General features: G+C 34.7%; 5 protein-coding genes across 10 annotated transcripts in view; 2 read left to right on the top strand and 3 right to left on the bottom strand.

Moving 5' to 3' along the window:
* Ctrip (circadian trip) overlaps positions 1-14644 on the top strand; it is a 38147-nt gene extending 23503 nt beyond the window's left edge. For both annotated transcript variants that reach the window (XM_064046767.1, XM_064046769.1), the window contains exons 11-18: positions 7337-7933; positions 8098-8571; positions 11453-11807; positions 11860-12039; positions 12095-12885; positions 12943-13131; positions 13189-13648; positions 13931-14644. In XM_064046767.1, coding sequence (XP_063902837.1) covers positions 7337-7933; positions 8098-8571; positions 11453-11807; positions 11860-12039; positions 12095-12885; positions 12943-13131; positions 13189-13648; positions 13931-14127 — 3243 coding nt within the window. In that variant the 3' untranslated portion in view covers positions 14128-14644. The remainder of the gene's footprint in view (positions 1-7336; positions 7934-8097; positions 8572-11452; positions 11808-11859; positions 12040-12094; positions 12886-12942; positions 13132-13188; positions 13649-13930) is intronic.
* A 390-nt stretch (positions 14645-15034) lies between these two features.
* On the bottom strand, positions 15035-16055 carry LOC135122531 (transmembrane protein 256 homolog). 2 transcript variants are annotated; one of them, XM_064046765.1, is made up of 3 exons: positions 15950-16055; positions 15287-15556; positions 15035-15234 (listed from the first exon to the last, which is right to left on the bottom strand). In XM_064046765.1, the coding sequence occupies exons 1-3, from the start codon at positions 15959-15961 to the stop codon at positions 15091-15093; spliced, it is 426 nt and encodes a 141-aa protein (XP_063902835.1). In that variant the 5' UTR covers positions 15962-16055; the 3' UTR covers positions 15035-15090. The 2 variants fall into 2 exon arrangements, with proteins under 2 accessions (XP_063902835.1, XP_063902834.1); XM_064046764.1 differs by lacking the exon at positions 15950-16055 and adding an exon at positions 15609-15830.
* Positions 16056-16612: 557 nt separating this feature from the next.
* Positions 16613-18205, top strand: LOC135122528 (growth hormone-regulated TBC protein 1-A). 2 transcript variants are annotated; one of them, XM_064046759.1, is made up of 5 exons: positions 16613-16771; positions 16831-16958; positions 17010-17071; positions 17119-18001; positions 18054-18205. In XM_064046759.1, the coding sequence occupies exons 3-5, from the start codon at positions 17052-17054 to the stop codon at positions 18123-18125; spliced, it is 975 nt and encodes a 324-aa protein (XP_063902829.1). In that variant the 5' UTR covers positions 16613-16771; positions 16831-16958; positions 17010-17051; the 3' UTR covers positions 18126-18205. The 2 variants fall into 2 exon arrangements, with proteins under 2 accessions (XP_063902829.1, XP_063902828.1); XM_064046758.1 differs by having other exon boundaries at positions 16831-17071.
* Positions 18121-18854, bottom strand: LOC135122532 (mitochondrial import inner membrane translocase subunit TIM14). The gene is made up of 3 exons (XM_064046766.1): positions 18711-18854; positions 18450-18660; positions 18121-18401 (listed from the first exon to the last, which is right to left on the bottom strand). The coding sequence occupies exons 1-3, from the start codon at positions 18711-18713 to the stop codon at positions 18256-18258; spliced, it is 360 nt and encodes a 119-aa protein (XP_063902836.1). The 5' UTR covers positions 18714-18854; the 3' UTR covers positions 18121-18255.
* Positions 18855-18998: 144 nt separating this feature from the next.
* Positions 18999-20744, bottom strand: LOC135122530 (DNA repair protein XRCC3-like). 3 transcript variants are annotated; one of them, XM_064046762.1, is made up of 6 exons: positions 20256-20744; positions 20105-20205; positions 19915-20052; positions 19535-19863; positions 19265-19477; positions 18999-19218 (listed from the first exon to the last, which is right to left on the bottom strand). In XM_064046762.1, the coding sequence occupies exons 2-6, from the start codon at positions 20157-20159 to the stop codon at positions 19021-19023; spliced, it is 933 nt and encodes a 310-aa protein (XP_063902832.1). In that variant the 5' UTR covers positions 20160-20205; positions 20256-20744; the 3' UTR covers positions 18999-19020. The 3 variants fall into 3 exon arrangements, with proteins under 3 accessions (XP_063902832.1, XP_063902831.1, XP_063902830.1); XM_064046761.1 differs by having other exon boundaries at positions 20264-20744; XM_064046760.1 differs by having other exon boundaries at positions 20260-20351.
* Between the last annotated feature and the right edge of the window lie 31 nt (positions 20745-20775).

Genomic DNA, 20775 nt, shown 5'->3' with positions numbered 1-20775 from the left:
GTGAAGTACCTGCTATATGATAATTATAATTTCTGTTCTTTGTTTGCACCGAATTGGATCGTAGATACTATAGTGGAACGTATTTCCAATTCGTTTACATACCATAATTGTGTCGCAAGATTTTTAACCAGCAAGAGGTTCAAAATTCAACAATCACAAAATTTAAATGTGGCGCACACGTTTATATGTGTGTACATTAGGGTGATTCAAAAAAAAAAAAATTTTTTTTTTCGTGTCAAAGAGGCTCAAAAGTTTCTTTTCAACGTAAAAAAATACCAGTTAAAAGTTGAGCTCTTAATATTAATATTAAGACCGTCCGCATCGCGTTTTTCTATTTCCCATAAGAATAACATGGGAAAATTTTTGTTTGCACCTTCTGATTTTTATTGCTAGCCCGTCGTGTGTCGTGAAAAAAATTCAATCACATATTTTTATAGAGAATTGAACGCTCTACAAAAAGTGTCTCCTATGATTTTGCGAGAAACCGGACTATGATTTTTTAACCCACTGATGCTGAAAATGTTCGGAAAGAGTTTTACTGGCCTTATTATAGCATAAAATTATAAACAATTACTGTTTAAAAAACTAAATTTAAAATGTGTATACATTTTTGTGGTGATTTATTCCAATAAGACCATCAAATTTATTGTAATGCATCAAAAACGTCAAAATTTGGATAAATTTAACTTTAGCCTAAAATAACTCTTCAACTATCAGGTTTCTCGCACAATCATAGGAGACACTTTTTGTAGAGCGTTCAATTCTCTATAAAAATATGTGATTGAATTTTTTTCACGACACACGACGGGCTAGCAATAAAAATCAGAAGGTGCAAACAAAAATTTTCCCATGTTATTCTTATGGGAAATAGAAAAACGCGATGCGGACGGTCTTAATATTAATATTAAGAGCTCAAATTTTAACTGGTATTTTTTTACGTTGAAAAGAAACTTTTGAATCTCTTTGCACGAAAAAAAAAATAATTTTTTTTTTTTGAATCACCCTAGTGTACATGTTTATCGATACAAATTTAAATGAAACAATCATTATACACGCAATATAAAAGGGAATGAATTTTGTGTTGCTTTATTCAAAGAAATTTGCATTCTACATAATGATTTTAGATTGGAACGTAGGATTAAGTTATCATTTTGATTCATTTTCAGTAGTCTTAAACATTTCGTAACAGACGGTCAAACCAGAACATTATTTTTGTATTCACTAAACTTTTATACGTGGTTATGAGGGGTTAAACAGTACAATATCGTAATTAGTGACTGTGAAAATGTAGAAGTTGTACCTTAGTGAATTGAAGTCCACAGAAAAGAATGTCAAAAAAACATTTATAAGCTAACAAAACATAAAATATAAGCGCGTTGTATAAAATATACATGATAAATAATTTAAAAAATTGGTCGAAGTTTATTTCCACATTTAGATTTTTCGATGTTTTAACTTCTGTAAAGTAAAAACTAGCGGCATAAATAACACCCCCAAATTGCACAAGTACGGACAACGTAAAATATATTTCAAGCAGATAACCAACGGGAAAAATGGCCGCTCAGCAATAATAAGCTTTAGCTTCAAGTATGTATTTGTTTATACATCGGAAAAAAGTCTCACGTAGAAATTTGTTTGATTTTACTGTGTTTGTCGCCTCAAAACAGAGGACCAAAATTGTTAATTAAGCCACAGTCGAACAGAATATTCTGAATATTATTACTATTAAGACCCACCACTGACCCGGAAATGACCGGCATTCAGGCAAGACTTCTATCATTACGGGTACTAAGACCAAGTAATGATATGCATTGATTAGATTAACAAAACAACTTTCGAGATTCTAGAATTACAGCATACAAATTAGTCTGCTATTATTCTCTAATCTCACCCCATCCCCAAAAGTCTAGCGTAACCACTGATCATTCATCCGCGCATCACTTGGAAAGTGAGCTACACTACTCTGACCTACTGGTGCTAATCTAATCTGACTGACATGATCAGACTGTTCGAGAAACTTACGAACAATATGACATGTTCCTAACAAAACAGCTTTTTGAATTTTGACAATTATTGAATCATTCAAATGCAAAGACTTTAAATTCTCAACTAAACTATTTGGGACTACACCTACATTAGAAATAACTAAGGGTAGAATTGAAATTTTTTTAAGATTCAACATGGATTTCATTTCTATCGATAATTGTAGATATTTTGAAATCTTTGTGTGGTATGTTTGAATAATGTTGTTTGTGTTAGGAATAGCAGTGTCAATGAGAATGGCTTCGTTCGTGTGTTTTTTGATTAGTATGATGTCTGGTCTGTTAGCTGTAATGTTTAAATCTGTAAGTATTGTGCCATCCCAGTATAATTTGTATTTGTTATTTTCAAGGAACGGAGATGGAATGTAAGTGTAATAAGGTGTCGTATCTTCGATTAAGTTCATAAGTGTTGCTAATTCTTTGTGAATGATTTTGGCTGCGTTGTCGTGTCTAGCTTTGTAGTCACTTTGTGCTAGGATGCTGCAGGAGGAGATTATGTGGTGGATCGTTTCAGGTTTTGCTTTGCAGAGGCGACAGCAGTCGTTTCTTATATTCGGAACTTTGATGATGTATTTTCTGTAATTATTGGTATTGATTACTTGGTCTTGAATAACAAACACAAATCCTTCTGTTTCGGCATACAAACTTGATTTTTTTAACCAAATCAATGACATCTTCTTATTGACATGAGTTTCTTCTAAGTCTTTGTAGAATTTTCCATGTAGTTGTTTTTGTTTTAGCCCACTTATTATTTTGTCTATTGTGTGGGGGGGTGTGGATTTCTTCGGTGTTCGACAGATTTAAGGGTGTGTGGTTCAAATCTGCCCTTGTGATGGTGCGAAACATTTCATTTCTTTCTGCTCGTTTCAAGAAATACTTCTTCAGATCTGAGATTTGTCTCTGATATAAGTTTTCTAGGTTCTGGAAACCCCTTCCTCCATTCTGTCTTGGCAATGCGAATTTTTCAATGGACGATTTTGGATGATGCCTTCTATACTGTGTGAAGATTTTCCTTGTTGCGATGTTTAAATTTTCAAGATCAGTTTTGGACCATTTAATGACTCCAAAAGAATATGTTAGCAGTGGAACGCAGAATGTATTTACTGCTTTCATTAAATTTTTTCCATTTAACTGTGTCTTCAATATTAATTTTAATCTCGCTAGGTATTGATCTTTCAACTGTGTTTTCGTTTTGGTATGATTGATGTGGGAGGATTGACAGAAACCCAGATATTTGTATGTATCATTTCGTTCTTGGGCGGTTATTTCGTTATTCTGGGTTATATGTGGTACTTGGTGTTGGAAGCCTTTTCTGATTGCTTGGGTCTTACATTTCTCAATACCAAAACACATACCAATATCACCGGAAAACTATTCAGTCAGATTTGATAGGTTTGTTAACTGATTTTGTGTACTTGCATATATTTTTATGTCATCCATATATAGCAAGTGACTTATTCTGTTTTCTCTTTGTTTGTTAATTCTCATATTGAACCCATAATTGCAGCTATTCAGGATATCGGAGAGGGGATTTATTGCTAAGCAGAACCATAACGGGCTAAGAGAATCGCCTTGAAAAATTCCTCTTCGGATCATTATTGGATCTGACTGAATTGTTTGTTCATTAAAGGTTATTTGGAGGGTGGTCTTCCAAAATTCCATGGAACATTTGAGAAAACTGCAGATTTTAGTATCAATTTTGTATAATTTCAGAATTTTACATAGCCAGGAATGAGGGACAGAATCGTAAGCTTTCTTATAATCAATAAAAGCAGTATATATATGTTTCGGTTTTCTTTTCTAGCTTGTTCACAGATGATGGAATCTATGATTAATTGCTCTTTGCAACCAAAGGATCCTTGAATACATCCTTTCTGTTCTTCATTAATGATGTCAGAGTTAAAACACTGTTGATAGAGTTTTTGTGTAATGCATGAGATTAATATTTTATAGATTGTCGGTAAACATGTGATAGGTCTGTATTTTGATGGATTTTTTGTGTCGTTATCTTTAGGTTTTAGATATGTTACACCATGACATAAGAATGTTGGAAAGGAGGATGGGTCAAGAAGGAACTGATTTAAGTGGTGTAGTAAATGAATATGTACACAATTTAATTTTTTTATCCAAAAATTATGGATTTTGTCTGGTCCTGGTGATTTCCAGTTGTGTGTCTTATTGATGGTATTTATTAATTCGGCAAGTGTTATCTGATGATCATTCATTGGTGTAATTGTGGATAGTTTATGGGATATATGAGGAATCCATTTGGCAGATTGGTTAAATTCAAGTTCTTGAGACCAAAGTTTTGACCATCCTGTGAACTTGCCAGTTCACCGGATAATTGAGTTTTGCTTGAATTAGTTAAATGTTGATAGAATAGTTTTTCGTTGTTTAAAAATTTAGTGTTATGAATTTTTCTGAGATGTGATTGTTTGTATCTTTTAAGTCTTTTGCTATATAAGGAAAGCTTTTGTAATAGGGTATCTTTAATTTGGGAAAGAAGTTTAGCATCGGACTTGTGACCACCTCACAAGTATAGGGGTTTATTATTGTATAACATTTAAATCATTTTAAAATAGTATTCTTAAAAAAAAATGACAATCGGTCCAGTAGTTTTGAAGATTACATGTTTATTAAAAATGGATACAGACACATGAAAACGAAAGACTACTTTTTTCGTAAACTAGGAGTTATGAAACGTCGACAAAACAGAAGGGGCCATTCGTCCGATTGGCTCGATTAGTATACTTCTTTTGCTTACGCTCACTGACTACAATAAAATATTTCCAAGAAAATAAAACGCTGATTTTTTTATTTTTGTTACTTCCCGACTGTAAGCTTTTGTTTTCTCGACGTTTCATGACTCCCAGAATACGAAAAATAGATCTCCCGTCGCAGTCTGTCTGTCGTCTGTATCAATTTTATTAGACAGATAATCGAGAAGTATTGGATTGATTGTTATCATTTTTTTTTTTTTCGTACTTAGGAATATCTTTACCACTTGGTAAAACGATGACCAAAATTTGTCTGATTATCCCCACAATTTGATGACGCCACCTAAAAAATTTGCATAGTAACTGCTATTTAAATTTTGTAAAATAACTTAATTCTAAACCTATGGGTTACGAATTCATTCTCTACGATTTACGAGGATGATCCCAGAATACCCGACCTGACGTATAGATGCTGCTCATTTGTTGACAAAAAATACCTAGATCGAAAATACCAACCCTATGAAGCTAAAGTTTGAAATTTCAAGACCCTGCGTTATGTAGTACTTATTTTATAGCGGTTAATAGTGACTGATCTCAGTGATTTTGTAAATATGGAAAAAATTGGTCATCGTTATTTGATACAATACTTTCACTTGAAAGGTCTCAGTCCAACCAATATCAAAGCCGAGCTGGATTCTACTTTAGGGGGGTCTGCTCCTTCGTTTACAACTATAAAATATTGGGTGGCAGAGTTTAAACAGGGCCGTAGGAGCTCCCAAAATGAACATCGTAGTGATCGACCAAATGATGTGACCACACCGGGAATGCTAAAGAAAATCTACAATAAGAGTATTAGATGCCCATCCACTAAAAATGCGCGAGATAGCAGACATGTTGGGCATTTCAAAAAGTGGTGTGCATCGCATATTGACCGAAAATTTGGGCATGAAAAAGCTGTAAGCATGATGAGTGCCGCATTTGTTTACTATAGAACAAAAACAGCGACGTGAGGGTGTTTCAATCGGGTGTTTAGCAATGTTTCGCAGCAATAAAGCTGAGGTTCTGCGTCGATTCATAACATGGGTCCATCACTTCACTCCAGAGACGAAGCAACAGTCAAAATAATGGACTGGACCTGGCGAATCAACGCCAAAGAAGGCGAAAACAGTTCCGCCTGCTGGTAAGGTAACGGCGTCAGTTTTTTGGGGCACCCGTGAAATCATTTTTATTGATTTTCTCCAAAAAGGCAAAACCATCAACAGGAAGTATTATGTCAAGTTATTGCTGCGTTTGAGCGATGAAATCAATTAAAAACGGCCGCATTTGTCGAAAAAGAAAGTATTGCTGCATCAAGACAATGCACCTGTTCACAAATCCCTATTGCAGTGGCCAAAATCAACGAATTAAAATTCCAGTTGCTTCCTCACACATCCTATTCACCAGATTTGGGCCCCTTGGATTATTCTCTCTTCCTAAAGTTGAAAAAATGGTTCGCTAGTCAAAAATTTGCCAACAATAAAGAGGTGGAATCTGCGGCTAATGATATTTTTGAGGTGTCCGACGATTCTTCCTATAAAGAGGATATCGAAGCCATTGAACAACGCTGGGAAAAGTGTATAGAATTACAAGAGGACTACGTTGAAAAATAAAGAATCCTTTTCCCAATTTTTTTGTGTCTTCTATGTCAGGTCGGGTATTTCTGGGACTATCCTCGTATTTAACTTATAGGAACTATCATGAAAAAATAAAATTCAAGAAGCTGTCTTTGTTGGACTGTACTTAGGGGCTAAGGAAATTCTTATTACCCTAGACTAATTTTTTATTTTAAAAACAGATATAACAAAACATTATTTAAAAATATTCGAATAAACTTAGTGGGGACACTAACACTATTACGATTTAGTAACGTAAATGAAAATAAATTCTCTTTATTGTTCACAAAAACACAATTCACGACACAGAGTTGCATACTTATGAATGTGTGTTAAAATATACTAGAACATATTTTATAAGGTTATATGGCAGCAATAAAGTGGGCTCTTTTGTTAAGAACCAATAACTTATTCCATTGACAAGAGACCGCAATGGTTGTATAAAATTTAAATGTCATTGCGCTTGCCGTTCGCTACCTGCCATGAGACGCAGGGACGAACTTGGAAATTTTATTATAAAAAGAAAACAAAGTATATGCTTAATTAATAGGGACGATAGATTCATTAGTTTGGAAATTTTTACTATAATCTGAGTAGTGAATACCCGACATATTGGTGTTAGTACCATAACATATTGTAGATATTACCGTGTCCCAAAGGCTTACAGGGAGTTATTTTCCTGCAAGATAACTCGGTGGAATGCTAATGAACAAACACCATTGACTTGAGCACTTTCGTCAGTCCAATGTATATGAGAAATGATTTTTTTTTCCAGAATGTTTTTATATCCGCCAAACACGTTGAGGAAACTTTTGTATCATATTACAGACCTTGATAAAATCGAGTAGAATAGGCTAGAATAACATTTTTTAAATTTGTTAACATAGAAACCGTGTACAAATGTTAATTGTTACCTCGTTTTTAGATTCCGTTAGGTGTTAGTCCTCCAAAATCGAGTTGTAGTGCAACATCGTTCGCTTCGACTTTAAATGAAACCCAACCGGGAACTTCTCAGCCTTCAAGTAGTTCCAGTCATATCGCAAACGGTTCCGCCGCTAGTTCTCACCTCAGTACACCTTTAACTTCTTCAATATACACGTCGACACCAGACACCCAGCGTGTTCAAGAAGCGGATGCTCGATCACCTAGTCCGTCACACGTACGTTTAAGTGACGTATTGAAACGTAAGCGAGTACCAAAAAGATCTGGAGTATCTAGCCGCTCGAAAACTCGCCACGAAGACTTGCCTCTGTCGCCATCTTTGATGCAGGACTTGTTTACAAAGGCAGCGTCTTTAGGTAACTCTACGCCGAGCAATTCGTCAAGACCAAGGTATTCTGGTTCGAGTTCCAAAACTAGTTTCCTTCAAAGTCTCAATCCAGCTAGATGGGGACGGACGATGAATTCTTCACATGATCGCAGTTACAGTAAAGATACTTTAAACAGTTTGACGAAGTCAGCGTCGAATTCACACATTACAGCGGGTAATAGGGAAAAAACACGAACTTGGGTACGAGATCAGGTATGTATAAAAGAAATCATTATACTCTACCGTAGTAAAGTTCTTAAAATCGCTGTACAAAAAATAATGGTTCTTATAATCTTCTGATCAATAAGTAGACCTAGTTGTTCAAATTTGAACCTGCTCAAATATCATCGTTCTACATAAATATCTTACTGTTGTAGGCTTCCAAGTTTATAGAAACCTATTCGGCCAACGAAGAGGATCATCATCCTGCAACAAATGTAATCAATCGATTAAAAATGGCCATCGAAAAACTCTCCACAATCAGATGTGGCGAAGCTTTGAAAGAACTGCGCGAAATCCTGATAGAATCCGATGTGTCACCTTTCGAAGTGAACTATTCTGGTCTTATCAAATCATTACTGGTATATCTAGCTGAAGTTGATGGTCCGTTCGACCGAGACCAGAGGTTGAGAATTATGTTGCATGTATTTGCTGGTTGTCCTCTTGAAACCAGTGTGACAACTGTGCACGAGTTGAACTCGACGTGGATGAGCGCACTTGTATCTAAGCTAAATGGATGTGTTTCTCAGTTGGAACAGTTTCCTGTTAAAGTTCATGACTTGCCTGCAAGTTCGGGCGCTGGACGTGGAGGAACTAGTGCTCTTAAATTTTTCAATACGCATCAGTTAAAGGTAAGTGGAAATGTGTTTTGTGTATTTTAATGGCAAGACATCAGAGAAATATCGAAATAATGAAAATTTTGAAATGGGTTAATTTTGCGAAAAAGAAATAAATTTTCATATTTAGTTAAAATTTCGTTGTCATATATAGTTGACAGCCTAAAAATCCCAAATTAATATAGTTATGGTTTATAATCCTACTGTTGCCCGGTATTTCAGTTGTTGGTTAAAATCGTAGTTAAAAAACATTTTTTTTTTAACTACGCTACTGAAACACCGGTTCTTGGTTAAAGTTTTGGTAAAAGTATAGTTAGGCCCAGTATTTCAGTTGTTGCTTAAACCAAGAAATTATTGTTAACCAAAAAAAAATTTCATGGTTAGTTGACCAAGCTCATCCAGGTAGGTTAACAATTTTCTTGTTAGCACATGCGCTTTAAGGACCTGATCAGTTATGAAGCACACATTCCATCGAATAAACTCTTGTTACCTATTCTGTGGATGTCGCACGTGATCGGTTGTGCCTTTTAAATATACAGGGTTAGTATAAAGTCCCGGAACGGTCGAATAACTTTATTATTTGATTTGTTTTTTTCTGAAATTAGCTTTGGATACGTAGTTAAACATGGCGACTTGATTACAACATTTTTCTTTTTTTATGGGTCTCGGTTTGACAGACAGGGCCGCCTACTTTTTTTTTAATGGAATATTGTCATTTCTGAAGCAGAATAAAAAACCACTTTCAGAAATTATTACCATGTTTGTTTCTACTGATACAAAAAATAGAACAAAAAAAAAACACAAAAAGGACCTCATATTGTAAAATCATACATAATTCATTCAGTCATTTTGTTGATCGATTACTGCCAAATTGTAAACGGAGAACACTTTGAACATTTATTGTGGTCCCACTCATAATTTATTATTTGTTAGTATTTTCAAAGATGACATGATTAGTAATAACACCGGGGAACAGTGGATCTGCGGTAACCACTTTGAGAGTCGATTTTGGGTATTTAAAGTCTGCTGAATACGAAAAAAATATTAGATTTGCCGAATTGACTCTAGTTTTTGAGATAAATGGATCTTCATTATACGACCTGAGATATGTACTAAACATATGAAATTTATTTTAAGACTGTTATTTTCAAACCAAACTGCTAATATATGTTAGGTGTACATTATTATTAATTAAAAATAAAAATAAAAGAGAAAAAACATGTTTTTTGTAGGATTTTCTTGAATATTTCGAATTAAGACAATTTGTTTTTGAAGTTCAACAGTAGTCATGTCATCATTTGCGCTTCCATTGGCCTTAGTACATTTCTTCTACCACCCTTATGTACTGGTGAAAACATTTTCACTGCTTAGCTGGAATCGCTAAGACTGTTAGGAAATGGATCCAAATGGCTAAGCAACAAATGAATTTTTAATGCTGATGTTAATTCCTAATTTTTCAAATATTTATCTAAGATATTGGCAACGCAATGGCGATACTCCATTGTTTTATGATTCTCCTACAAATTTTTGACCGCTAGGATAAAGGTATAATAAAGAAACAGAAAGATTTGATGGGAAATGTTTGAAAATAACATTTTTGGATGAATTTTCGTGAAGAGCTATATCTTGCGAACTAGAGTCAATTCAAATGTTCTGATCACACAACAGATTACTACAACAATAGCAGTAACTGAAAGTACAATCAAAGCTAATACCGCATAAAATTTGATTTTTTTGTTCCCCTGTGTAATTAATAGTAGAAATTTTGGAACGCGGTCTTCACCACTGTTTTCAATTTATAAATTTCGTCGAAAACATTATCAGCTTTTTGTCGGAAATGAGATACAGTGAAAGCAGTTTGGGTCGAAGAATCTTCTATTCTCTCTCATCTCTCATATTTGATTTGTAAAGACCGATTTTAGCAAATGAAGGCGGAAAATTTAAGAAAATAGAGGGCGGGTGGGCGGGGCTTGTATTTTGCTAAGATAAGACTGATTCTGACAAATGATATACCCTCTAAGAAAATAGAAGGGGGCTGGGTGGGGCTAGTATTTGCTTAAGATAAGATTGAATAATATCAAGAGTAGTCACTAGAATGAAGAAGGGGTGTAAAAAAAACTAAAACCCAGCCCCCGCCCCCAACTATTTTCTCTATTTCACTGGCTTATTTTATTTACTGTAAAATGAGAAATGAATTCTATTTTGAAAAATGGTAGAGTGGCAAGCAGAACAGAAGGTGACATGGGCGGAGCTTCAGATGCGCGCCTATCCCTTACCAGTGCCGTAACTGACTTATTATGAAAGGTCCTTAAAATAATAAATGCTCTGAGGGCCTTATTAAACAAAATTCTTAATGTTAATAAATTCAAAGTGGCAAAATAAATAATAATAACTTAAAAAAACAAGAGACACGAGACGCTGACACCATACAAGTACAAAAGTAAGATAAATTTACGGCGCTACTGCCTTATGTTTCCATCCCCCGAGAACTATGAATAGACTCGACCAACGTAAATTGTTTTACTCCGCAAGCCACATGATGGCCCATTTGGTTTTGATTGTCACTCTAAAATCGTAAGATTTAAAACAAAGTCAGTAGTGGCCCCGCCCACCCGTTTTTTATATTATATACGTATATTGCTTGCTTATAAAACGGAGATATATTCTGAAAATGTATTGACAATCCATAAGCGCCAAACGTGATGACTCCTCTTAACTACCAAATATTCTTAAGCATACAGTGAAAGACGCATAACCAAAACTTTTTTTGGTTTACCGTAATTTCTTCCTTTGGCCGATAACTGAAATACCGAGTCTTAATTAATACTTTTCATTACTGATAATTTTTATTATTCATAAAAATGTGTCCGTTATCTAACAGAAATTATTATTTTAGTGCAATTTACAAAGACATCCCGACTGTACAAATTTGAAGCAGTGGAAGGGCGGCACGGTTAAAATTGACCCTTTGGCGTTGGTACAAGCAATTGAACGTTATCTAGTAGTCCGCGGTTATGGACGTTTACGTGATAAAGACAGTGCCGATAGTGATGATGGCGACTCCGATGATGATATTGATGATACGTTAGCAGGAGTTGTCATATCACAGTCAGGAGCTAGGCATAAGTTACAATTTTTAATAGGCAACAATGTTTTACCTTATAATATGACTGTGTACCAAGCAGTACGTCAGTTTAGTAATAATGGCAATGACCAAAGCGAAACAGACACAGACAATGAAACTCCGTTAGGTAAGTCTTTTTTTCAACTAAAGTAGTTGGAGTTTCTGACTAGTCATTTTAGGTAATGTTGGTATTTGGGTCCAAACACATGTAATATATTATCGCCCTCTAAAAGAAGATCCTGCTTCCTCAAGTAAACTTAGTTCGTCTAGTGGTACTTCTTCAAGTCACTCAAGTCGTAAAGGGAAAGGATCCTCAAGTAAAAGCACATCGAGACGGAAAGGAGATGATTTGTGGAACGGTAAGTAAGACACTTGATGACTTGGATGATCTCTAACCATTTTTTTTCCTAATAGAAGGATTAACACCGCTTGCTCACTCTCCTTTGACTCCCTTCCTGAGCACCCAACTTCCAGAATCAGTCACTATTCAAGATGCCTCCTTAGAAGTCCTCTGCCTGTTAAGAATTCTAAACGCCCTCAATCGTTATTGGAGCACCTTATACCCATCCATTGAATACAGACCCATAATCCCCCCAACAGAATTTCTCAATAGTAAAATAGCAGCCAAAGCAAACCGACAACTCCAAGATCCTTTAGTCATAATGACCGGCAATTTACCAAATTGGCTACAACAAATCGCTTCAGTTTGCCCTTTCTTGTTCCCGTTCGAGACAAGGCAGCTATTGTTCTACGCCACCTCGTTTGATAGAGACAGAGCTCTCCAGCGCTTGCTTGATATGTCGCCCGAGTTAAGTTCAAGTGACTCCCAAGAACGTGTAACGCCACGATTGGATCGACGAAAGCGCACCATATCTCGAGTAGATATTTTAAAGCAAGCTGAACAGGTCATGCAAGATTTAGCTACGTCGAAGGCACTTTTGGAAGTACAATATGAAAACGAAGTAGGGACAGGTTTGGGACCGACTTTGGAGTTTTACGCTCTTGTTTCTAAGGAACTGCAAAAGAGCAATTTAGAGTTATGGAATGCACCGGATTCAGAAAGTAGCGAATATGTTAACTGTCCCTCTGGATTATTCCCGTGTCCTTTGCCGAGAGGTGCAAAGGTTGGACAGATAACGAAAGTCAAGAGCAAGTTCCGGTTTTTGGGGAAGTTTATGGCCAAGGCAGTTATGGATTCGCGGATGGTAAGTCTACTTTTAGGTTTTACAATTTTGTGTTTACACATGATTCGTATTTTACAGTTGGATCTTCCATTTTCAATATCTTTCTACCGATGGTTGTTGGGACAAGAACACTGTCTAATTCTCGCAGATCTCAAATATGTATCACCCGATATATATAGAACTTTGAAGAAAATGCACGATATTGTAAGAAAACGCGATGCCATATTAGATAATTTCAACTTGACCTCAGAACAAAAGGAGGAAGAGGTAAAATCTACCGTTTGTAAAACTTCTAAACTACTATATGATTGCGTTTCCTCTCAGGTGGAGAAATTGGAATTCGACGGTTGTCCAATTGGTGAGCTTGGTATAGATTTTGTTCTTCCTGGCCATAACGTAGAACTGATGAAAAGTGGAAAAACTATTCACGTTACAATACACAATTTGCATCTCTATGTGAAGTTGATAACCCACTGGACTCTGATAGAGGGTGTTAACCGTCAGATGGAAGCATTACGTGAGGGTTTCGAGTCTGTGTTTCCGTTACAAAATCTACGTGTGTTCCAACCTGAAGAGCTGGAAGCTGTGTTCTGTGGAAGCCCTAGAGATTCTATCGCGGGTTGGGATATCAAGACTTTGATGGAATGTTGTAAACCGGATCACGGATACACGCAGGATTCGAGAGCTATCAGGTTCTTGTTTGAAGTTCTCAGCTCGTATGATAGAGAGGAGCAGAGGATGTTTGTCCAGTTTTTGACTGGAAGCCCACGACTTCCCGTAGGAGGTGAGTTTTTTTTACAGTTGGTAGGGTTCAGTTTGAATCATATTGTTTATCGTGTATTCCACGTAGAGGTAAAAATGTAGAAACAGATTTACATGTGATACTGCTATTAACATGAAAGTCACTTTAATTTAATTCAGTGACTTGGGTCGTAATTTAAAAATAACTATATAGTTATATCCCACTTAAAAAACAATGCTGTTGTTAAATAAAATTTATGTTCATTATTTTTATTGGAAGGCAATTTTTAGTCAACTACTAATTCGGATTAATTTTTGGTTTTAGGTTTCAAGGCTCTATCGCCCCCTCTGACAGTAGTCCGGAAAACTTTGGAACCCAACATGAACCCTGATGATTTCCTCCCGTCTGTGATGACTTGTGTTAACTACCTCAAATTACCTGACTATACAAGCATTGAAGTGATGCGGTCGAAACTTCGTTTAGCTGCTTCTGAAGGACAACATTCTTTCTATTTGTCATAAAATTGTAAAGAGGTGTTTGATAAAATCGTGAACTCTAACTAGTGTATTTTATATTAAAAAAGAGTTAGTCATCAGTAAAAGTTCGAATATTTGATATTATCTTCAATGAGATGCAGCCCCCAGTAGCGGGTGAAAGGTGTCCTTTATTTACATAATTTTACTTTATATTAATCACTGTTTATTTCCGTGATATTAAAACGATTTGTTTACTTTGATAATCGATGTGTTTTTGTTATATTAATATAATTTTAGAAAATTGTTTAGAATTTCGTGAGTGATTGTGTAGGCACCTATGGTAAAGTGTAAAGTGAATAGTTTGGGGAACGACGGGGGCAACGACTGAGTGTGCAATGAACATGAGTGTAGTTCTAAGGTGTCACAACGAACAGTAAAACGTAACTAATTTAAGGTCTATTTGCCAAATGTATAGTTTACCGTTCTCACTCCTGAAGTGAAGTTATTAACAAAAGTAGTTTTAATTTACAGATATGTTTCAATAAATTTGTATACATAACCACCAGATTCTTTTAATACTAGCAAATCAAATGTTTTTGTTGTGGTTAAAAACTGATATTATATTATACCACAGAAATTGATATTAAAAATAAGAAAACGAGATTAGTTTAAAACTAAACCATGTGAATTTTTTTTTATATTTTGTGACTGAAATGAAAATGTTTAATTTGCAAATGAATTAACACAATAATATGGGACAATTATATTCTACACTTAGAACATTGAGTCTTTACAAAAACACTACAACTAAAAAACAAAACCCTATAAAAAATTAACCAAGAACAACAACTGCTGCTGTTTACCATTTGTACAATATCCTTTACAAACTAAAAAAATCAGATTTTGAAAACTGAATCTGTTGTATTCAAAAAACGAAAAAGAACAACCACAGTAATTAATATACATTTATGTCGCTAGGCTTAAAATACGTTTACATGCATTTAAAAATTACAAAATCATTGTCAACCAACCCACAATTAAAATTGTTCCACCTACAGGTGCCAATTTTCCAAACTTGTTGTTCCCTGTAAAAGCATGGTAGTAACAAGCTCCTGAGAATAATACTGTTCCCATGATTATTAAAGTACCACTCTGAAAAATTGGATTAAAGCAGTTAACAAAATTGATTAATAACATTGTGCACCAGTTTTGGATTTCTGCATAGAGGCATTCCCAATATCGCCAAGGTATGTAGAAAATGATATCTGTTTCCAGTTTCAAAAATCGGTTTAAGCTCATCTGCCTTGTCTTTGGGATATGACCTGTGAGCTCCATAGGCTCCTAAAGCTACAGCCGAAGCACCCATCAATCCCGCCACACGAACGAATGGCCCAGTTTCAGCCGCCAATTTCCACAATGGTTTAGTTTCTGTTATGACAACTGTTTGGGGGGGAATAGGTGACATTTTATCTGGCTAAAAATATAAACTCAATTTAACTTGTGAACTTGGACCTTAAGGAACTTACTAAAACAAACGATTTAACACTTTGCGTTATAGGATTGTCATACACAACATAATTTATAAATTCATGTAAACCCATGTTGCCTGCTTATGTTACTTTGACCTATTACACTGCTCCCAAACACCGAAAAGAAATAAACGAAAATACGATTTTGACAGATCTTTGACAACACAATCAGCTGTTTCCAGGTTTTCGGAACTGGATTTGGGGTATTTCTGGGGGAATGAAAACTTTAAAACGAAACACTAACGCTGGTACGAACTTTAATTTTTATGATTACAAAAATGTTTGTGAAGTAATGCTATTTACAAGACTACGCATTCTATAAAATTTCAATAACTTACATGATTCGGCATATCTTGGCAGCAACAACTCTCTTTAAAATTATAACAATACCAACGTCACATGGTAAAAAACCCTAACAACTTAATATGGTCTGTATCGACTATGATCTTTATAATACGAATTTCTATCTCTATAATTGTCCGAACGGTCTGATCTGTAGTCTCTACGGTCATTGTAACGTCCATCACCACGTTCTCTGTTATTGAAGCGTGCCCTTCCATACCATGGGCACATAATTGGTGGCTGTGGAATGCCCATTTCAAATATCTTCTTGTATTCCAAATCCGCATCCGTAAATCGATCAGAAAATTCTAAGGCACATTCTTGCAAAAAGGCTTCTTGCTCACGCGTTAGAGTAACGGTAGACATTGTGTTATAATCAAAAGGTTTTGTAATGTAGCTTGAGTTTAACAATTTTGGCTTGATTTGTTCTGAAACGTTTACAGGCCATTCATCGTTAATAGCTGGTGCTGACACAGCGTGTATATGTAAATAAAAAAGTCTGTCCAATATAAAATCACTGTTCAAACGTATAAAGCACAAATGTAAACGATTCAGTGCAGTGTAAACACAAGAAACACAACCATAACCAAAAACACAAATGTCAAACGTCAGTTCGTCAGTAACGAATGGTAACGAATGACGTACAAACAGAAAACAAATATACTTCATACGTCATACGTCAGTAAAACTAACAAAAACAAAATTCCTAAAATCAAAAATATATATTTTGGTTCGGTATGCGTGTAATGTGGGCGTAAAAATTTTCAAATAAAAAGAAACGACCAACTTCCATTTAATTGTGAAGTGAAGAACCAGTTGTAAGTATTTTGTAGAAATTAATACGTTACTCATTATATTTATTTAATCTAACTTACAGTTATTATTGATTTTTATGAACAATACATGGCAAAATAATCTTAGGTAACGATTATTGCGGGTCATTGACGAGAAGATTGAAGTGTCATGTCCTTAATAACTATATTTATCAATTAAAATCACCTTACAGTGAGTCATTAATTGTAGGAATTAGACTCATAATCTTTCTGGAATTTCCAGCCACAACATGCCAATAAGATAGCACAAAGTAAATGAAAAAGAATGGCGAAGTCCAGTTACAGGTAATTTTAATATAAATAATCACCTAGGATTTATATTTTGTTTGTAGTAAGATTGACGAGTATGGCTTTGAACGACCTGACAATTTCAACTATGAGGTGTATGACAGTTTTATGTCCAAATACATAAGAGTCTTAACTAGGAGATCATTAAGATGGAACACCATAAAAGAAGGTCATTATACCAAAAATAACACACTAAAACGCTTTATTCGAAAGGGAATACCAAGTGACCGAAGAGTTGCAGTTTGGATGGCAACATCAGGAGCTGACAGATTACGAAATGAGAGCCCTTTAACTTATCAAGATCTTAGAAAGAAAGTAAACAACAAAGCACTGATAGAAACAATTCAGATTGATCTTCCCAGGACATTTCCAGACAATATTTATTTTACGAGTCATGAATATCTACCTCAACAATTATTTAATGTTTTGGCGACTTTTTCTCATCAAAATACAGAAGTAGGGTACTGTCAAGGCCTAAATTATATAGCAGGTTTACTTTTGTTAGCAACAAAAAGTGAAGAAGCGTCGTTCTGGCTGCTAAAGGTTCTAGTAGAGCAACTACTACCAAAGTATTATATTCCAAGTATGTCGGGCTTACTTACAGATTTAGATGTATTGAATGCACTTATTCAAAAACAAGAACCTATATTACATCGCCACATACAAAACATAGGCATGCCTTGGGCTTTAGGAACAACAAAATGGTTTATTTGTTTGTACTCAGAAGTACTACCGACGGAAACGGTATTGAGAATATGGGACTGTTTATTTAATGAAGGATCAAAAGTCTTGTTACGAGTAGCAATTACACTAATAAAACTTCACAAACAAAAAATTTTGGAAACTACAGAATTAAGTGAACTTATAGCATGTTTTAGGGATATGCGCAGTCATGAAGGTGTGATTGATTGCCATCAGTTTATGAAGGTATGTGTTAACTTTAACTTACCCTAGCACACATCTAATAAAAACCTTGTAGGATGTTTTTACGCTTCCAGGAAGTTTTTCGTCTAATAGTTTAGACAAGTTAAGGATAAAACATCAAAAATAATTAATGCTTTGTTTTATTTTTATATCAACATGATTCTAGTCGTTTTGTCTATTTATACAGCCAATACACTTTTGTATGAACTTGTACAATTTATTTATTTGCTAAGACATACCCTAATTAAAAACTTTTGCTATCTTGTATGTTTCTCCAAGTATTCTTTGGCTTCATTTATTTTTGACGCCAAGTACGGAGAACCTCCTCGATCAGGATGGTTTACAGCCATTACCCTTTTGAAAGCGTCCTTTACTTTTACTTTACTTGCTGTTGGACTGATTCCTAAAATAAATTTCATGTTTAAATGCTAACATTAACTTTTAAGCTAACCTAATATTAAAGCCGCTTCTCGTCTATTCATTTTTTGGTCAAAACCGCCACGATAGTACCTTGAATTTGCTACTGATTCTGCATCAAATTTTGGTAAATTTTTCATTGCTTCATTGACTGTTTTCGTCACATTTGGAAGCTGTCTTAAAGCATAACGTCCCGCAAAACCTACCGCTGCTAATCCTAACCCTGCCAAAATTATACCAGTCGACTGAAAACATTTTGTTTAGGTTAAAACAATTTAAGCATGTAAGCTCATACCATTTTGAATGTACTGCGTTTTAAGACTATTTGGGGTATATATCAAATACACATATTATTTTTAGATCTGAATACAAATTTCGAATGCTAGAAAGCACCTAGAAAGTTCCTAAACTTGTAATTTGACAGTTTTGACACACACGATACCATCTGTATCGCCACAATGTCACCAGACTTTTGTTAAAATGTGAAAACTGCAGTATCGTCGATTTTATTTTATTTTATAAAAAAAAAAAACTGAACTGGAAAACGGAACGGAATGAAATGTGCTAACATAAAATGTCGGTATTTTTTCTCCTCAAATAATTTATTAAATTCCTACCAAACCACTTTTCAAAATTTTAAATTTACATGAACTGTTTGATGATAAATCCGGAGCAAAAATAACTCCAAATTCTCTTATTTGGGTCTCAAAATGTCTAGTTATACTGAATCGGCACGTAACCAAATTGCTCCACGCTAATCCCAAACATGGTTCAGTTATACCACTCGCAATGTTGTCAGTTACCTATACGAAAAAAAAAGTTTCAAACATTAGTACACTGAACCCATACCTGATTTGAACAAACAACTGCAAAATTATATTTTTCCGAAAGTTTTTGTAATTGAACAACAGTGGAAATAAAATCTTGGCTTCTATTAGAATAATTAACGTCCAAATTTTCACTACGAAATACTCCAGCAATTGAATCAATGATAATTAGGCCCACACGTTTTACGGTGAGAAGCCTCGGGAACCGAGTATACAGACACAATTTTAGCTGCTCCTAAAAACAAATTTTTCCAATGGGACATTTTGAAAAGTTGAATTAAAAAAAACCTACGGCGTCCGCAACATGCTGAATGAATATACAATCTTCAAAGGAATCATTTATACTGGTTTTGAATTTTTGCGAAAACTCCTGTGCTAATTCTCTCAATCGCTTTGCTGGAAAAGCGTCTTCTGTACAAATATAAACAACACCTTTTTCTAAACCCCCTAACTCAGTTGGTACCTGGGACATTAGTGCTAACTGAAGACACATTTGTGTCTTACCAACTCCACTACATCCCACTATTTCTGTAATTCCATGAAGTGGAATCCCACCTTTTGTAATTGCATCAATTGTGAAACAACCTGTGCTTAGACGTTGCCATGATTTTAAGTAATTTGCTAAAATTTTGACGTTGCATTAATTTCGTCACGAGTAATTTTCAAAAATACCTGTATTAATTTTTCCAGTTAACAATATTGTGGTGCATTCTTTAACAACGTCTTCAATTAAACTTAAATCTAATTTTGTAATTTGTGCCAATTCGGCTCTTGTTCGGATTATTATTTCTGACGGTGACTTAAAATTTGCTGAACATGCAGTTTTTTTCAGTTTACTATATTTTTAAGCTCTAATGCTTACCACTGATTAAACTTTCATAAACTCCTTGGGGCAGATTTTGTTTTAGTTGTTCCATGTGAGTGCAAATTTAGGTTATGTTATATTGTGAATATAACTACGGTCTAAAAGTTTAAATTTTATTTATAATGAATTAATATAAATTATAATATACAAACAAACATGTAAGTTGGGGAAGCTTATAAATGAAAATGATACTGAAAAAGAATTCCTAAAATAACCATCAAACTGCTTCACCTCTCTAACCTATAAATTAAGTGGGAGAGGGGATGGTTTCTAACACAAGAAAAACATAGGTATGTTATATGGAACTACAATATCCGCCAAAACAACTTGTGGACAACTTGAATTAACAATTAATTTCATATTATTGATAAAATTAAAATAACTTCACGTAACATCTAACTTTTACAAGTTGACAAGTTGGTTCATTTCAAAGTCATAACAAAACCTAACGCAGTAATAATTGAACGAACATTTAGCGATCGATATATTAAAAAAAAAAGAAAAAAATAAATATACAAGATATCTATACAAATAAGCTATATGCATATTTTATAATAAATACACATAAAATACCTGTGACGTTATTGGTAGACGCTACCGTTAAAATGTAAGTGTAACATTATTATTAGTGTATTATATACATAATAGGTTTCTAAAAATAATCTATT

Source organism: Zophobas morio, unplaced genomic scaffold, assembly GCF_036711695.1.
Source record: "Zophobas morio isolate AGI-343-1 ecotype UQ-CSIRO unplaced genomic scaffold, CSIRO_AGI_Zmor_V1 ptg000005l, whole genome shotgun sequence".
In the NCBI taxonomy this organism is placed as follows: Eukaryota; Metazoa; Arthropoda; class Insecta; order Coleoptera; family Tenebrionidae; genus Zophobas; species Zophobas morio.
This window is presented reverse-complemented; position numbering and strand designations above follow the sequence as displayed.

What these genes read in the sequence shown, in the direction of transcription:
- LOC135122531 (XM_064046764.1), bottom strand. Translation starts at nt 15,683, where the DNA reads ATGGGTTTACATGAATTTATAAATTATGTTGTGTATGACAATCCTATA. An exon ending in GTGTTAAATCGTTTGTTTTA is followed by an intron (nt 15,557 to 15,608) that starts GTAAGTTCCTTA and finishes TTATATTTTTAG; the next exon opens with CCAGATAAAATGTCACCTAT. An exon ending in TATGCAGAAATCCAAAACTG is followed by an intron (nt 15,235 to 15,286) that starts GTGCACAATGTT and finishes CCAATTTTTCAG; the next exon opens with AGTGGTACTTTAATAATCAT.
- LOC135122528 (XM_064046759.1), top strand. Translation starts at nt 17,052, where the DNA reads ATGGCGAAGTCCAGTTACAG. An exon ending in ATGGCGAAGTCCAGTTACAG is followed by an intron (nt 17,072 to 17,118) that starts GTAATTTTAATA and finishes TTTTGTTTGTAG; the next exon opens with TAAGATTGACGAGTATGGCT. An exon ending in ATTGCCATCAGTTTATGAAG is followed by an intron (nt 18,002 to 18,053) that starts GTATGTGTTAAC and finishes AAAACCTTGTAG; the next exon opens with GATGTTTTTACGCTTCCAGG.
- LOC135122532 (XM_064046766.1), bottom strand. An exon ending in AGAAGCGGCTTTAATATTAG is followed by an intron (nt 18,402 to 18,449) that starts GTTAGCTTAAAA and finishes AATTTATTTTAG; the next exon opens with GAATCAGTCCAACAGCAAGT.
- LOC135122530 (XM_064046762.1), bottom strand. Translation starts at nt 20,159, where the DNA reads ATGGAACAACTAAAACAAAATCTGCCCCAAGGAGTTTATGAAAGTTTA. An exon ending in TTATGAAAGTTTAATCAGTG is followed by an intron (nt 20,053 to 20,104) that starts GTAAGCATTAGA and finishes CTGCATGTTCAG; the next exon opens with CAAATTTTAAGTCACCGTCA. An exon ending in TTCAGCATGTTGCGGACGCC is followed by an intron (nt 19,478 to 19,534) that starts GTAGGTTTTTTT and finishes ATTTGTTTTTAG; the next exon opens with GAGCAGCTAAAATTGTGTCT.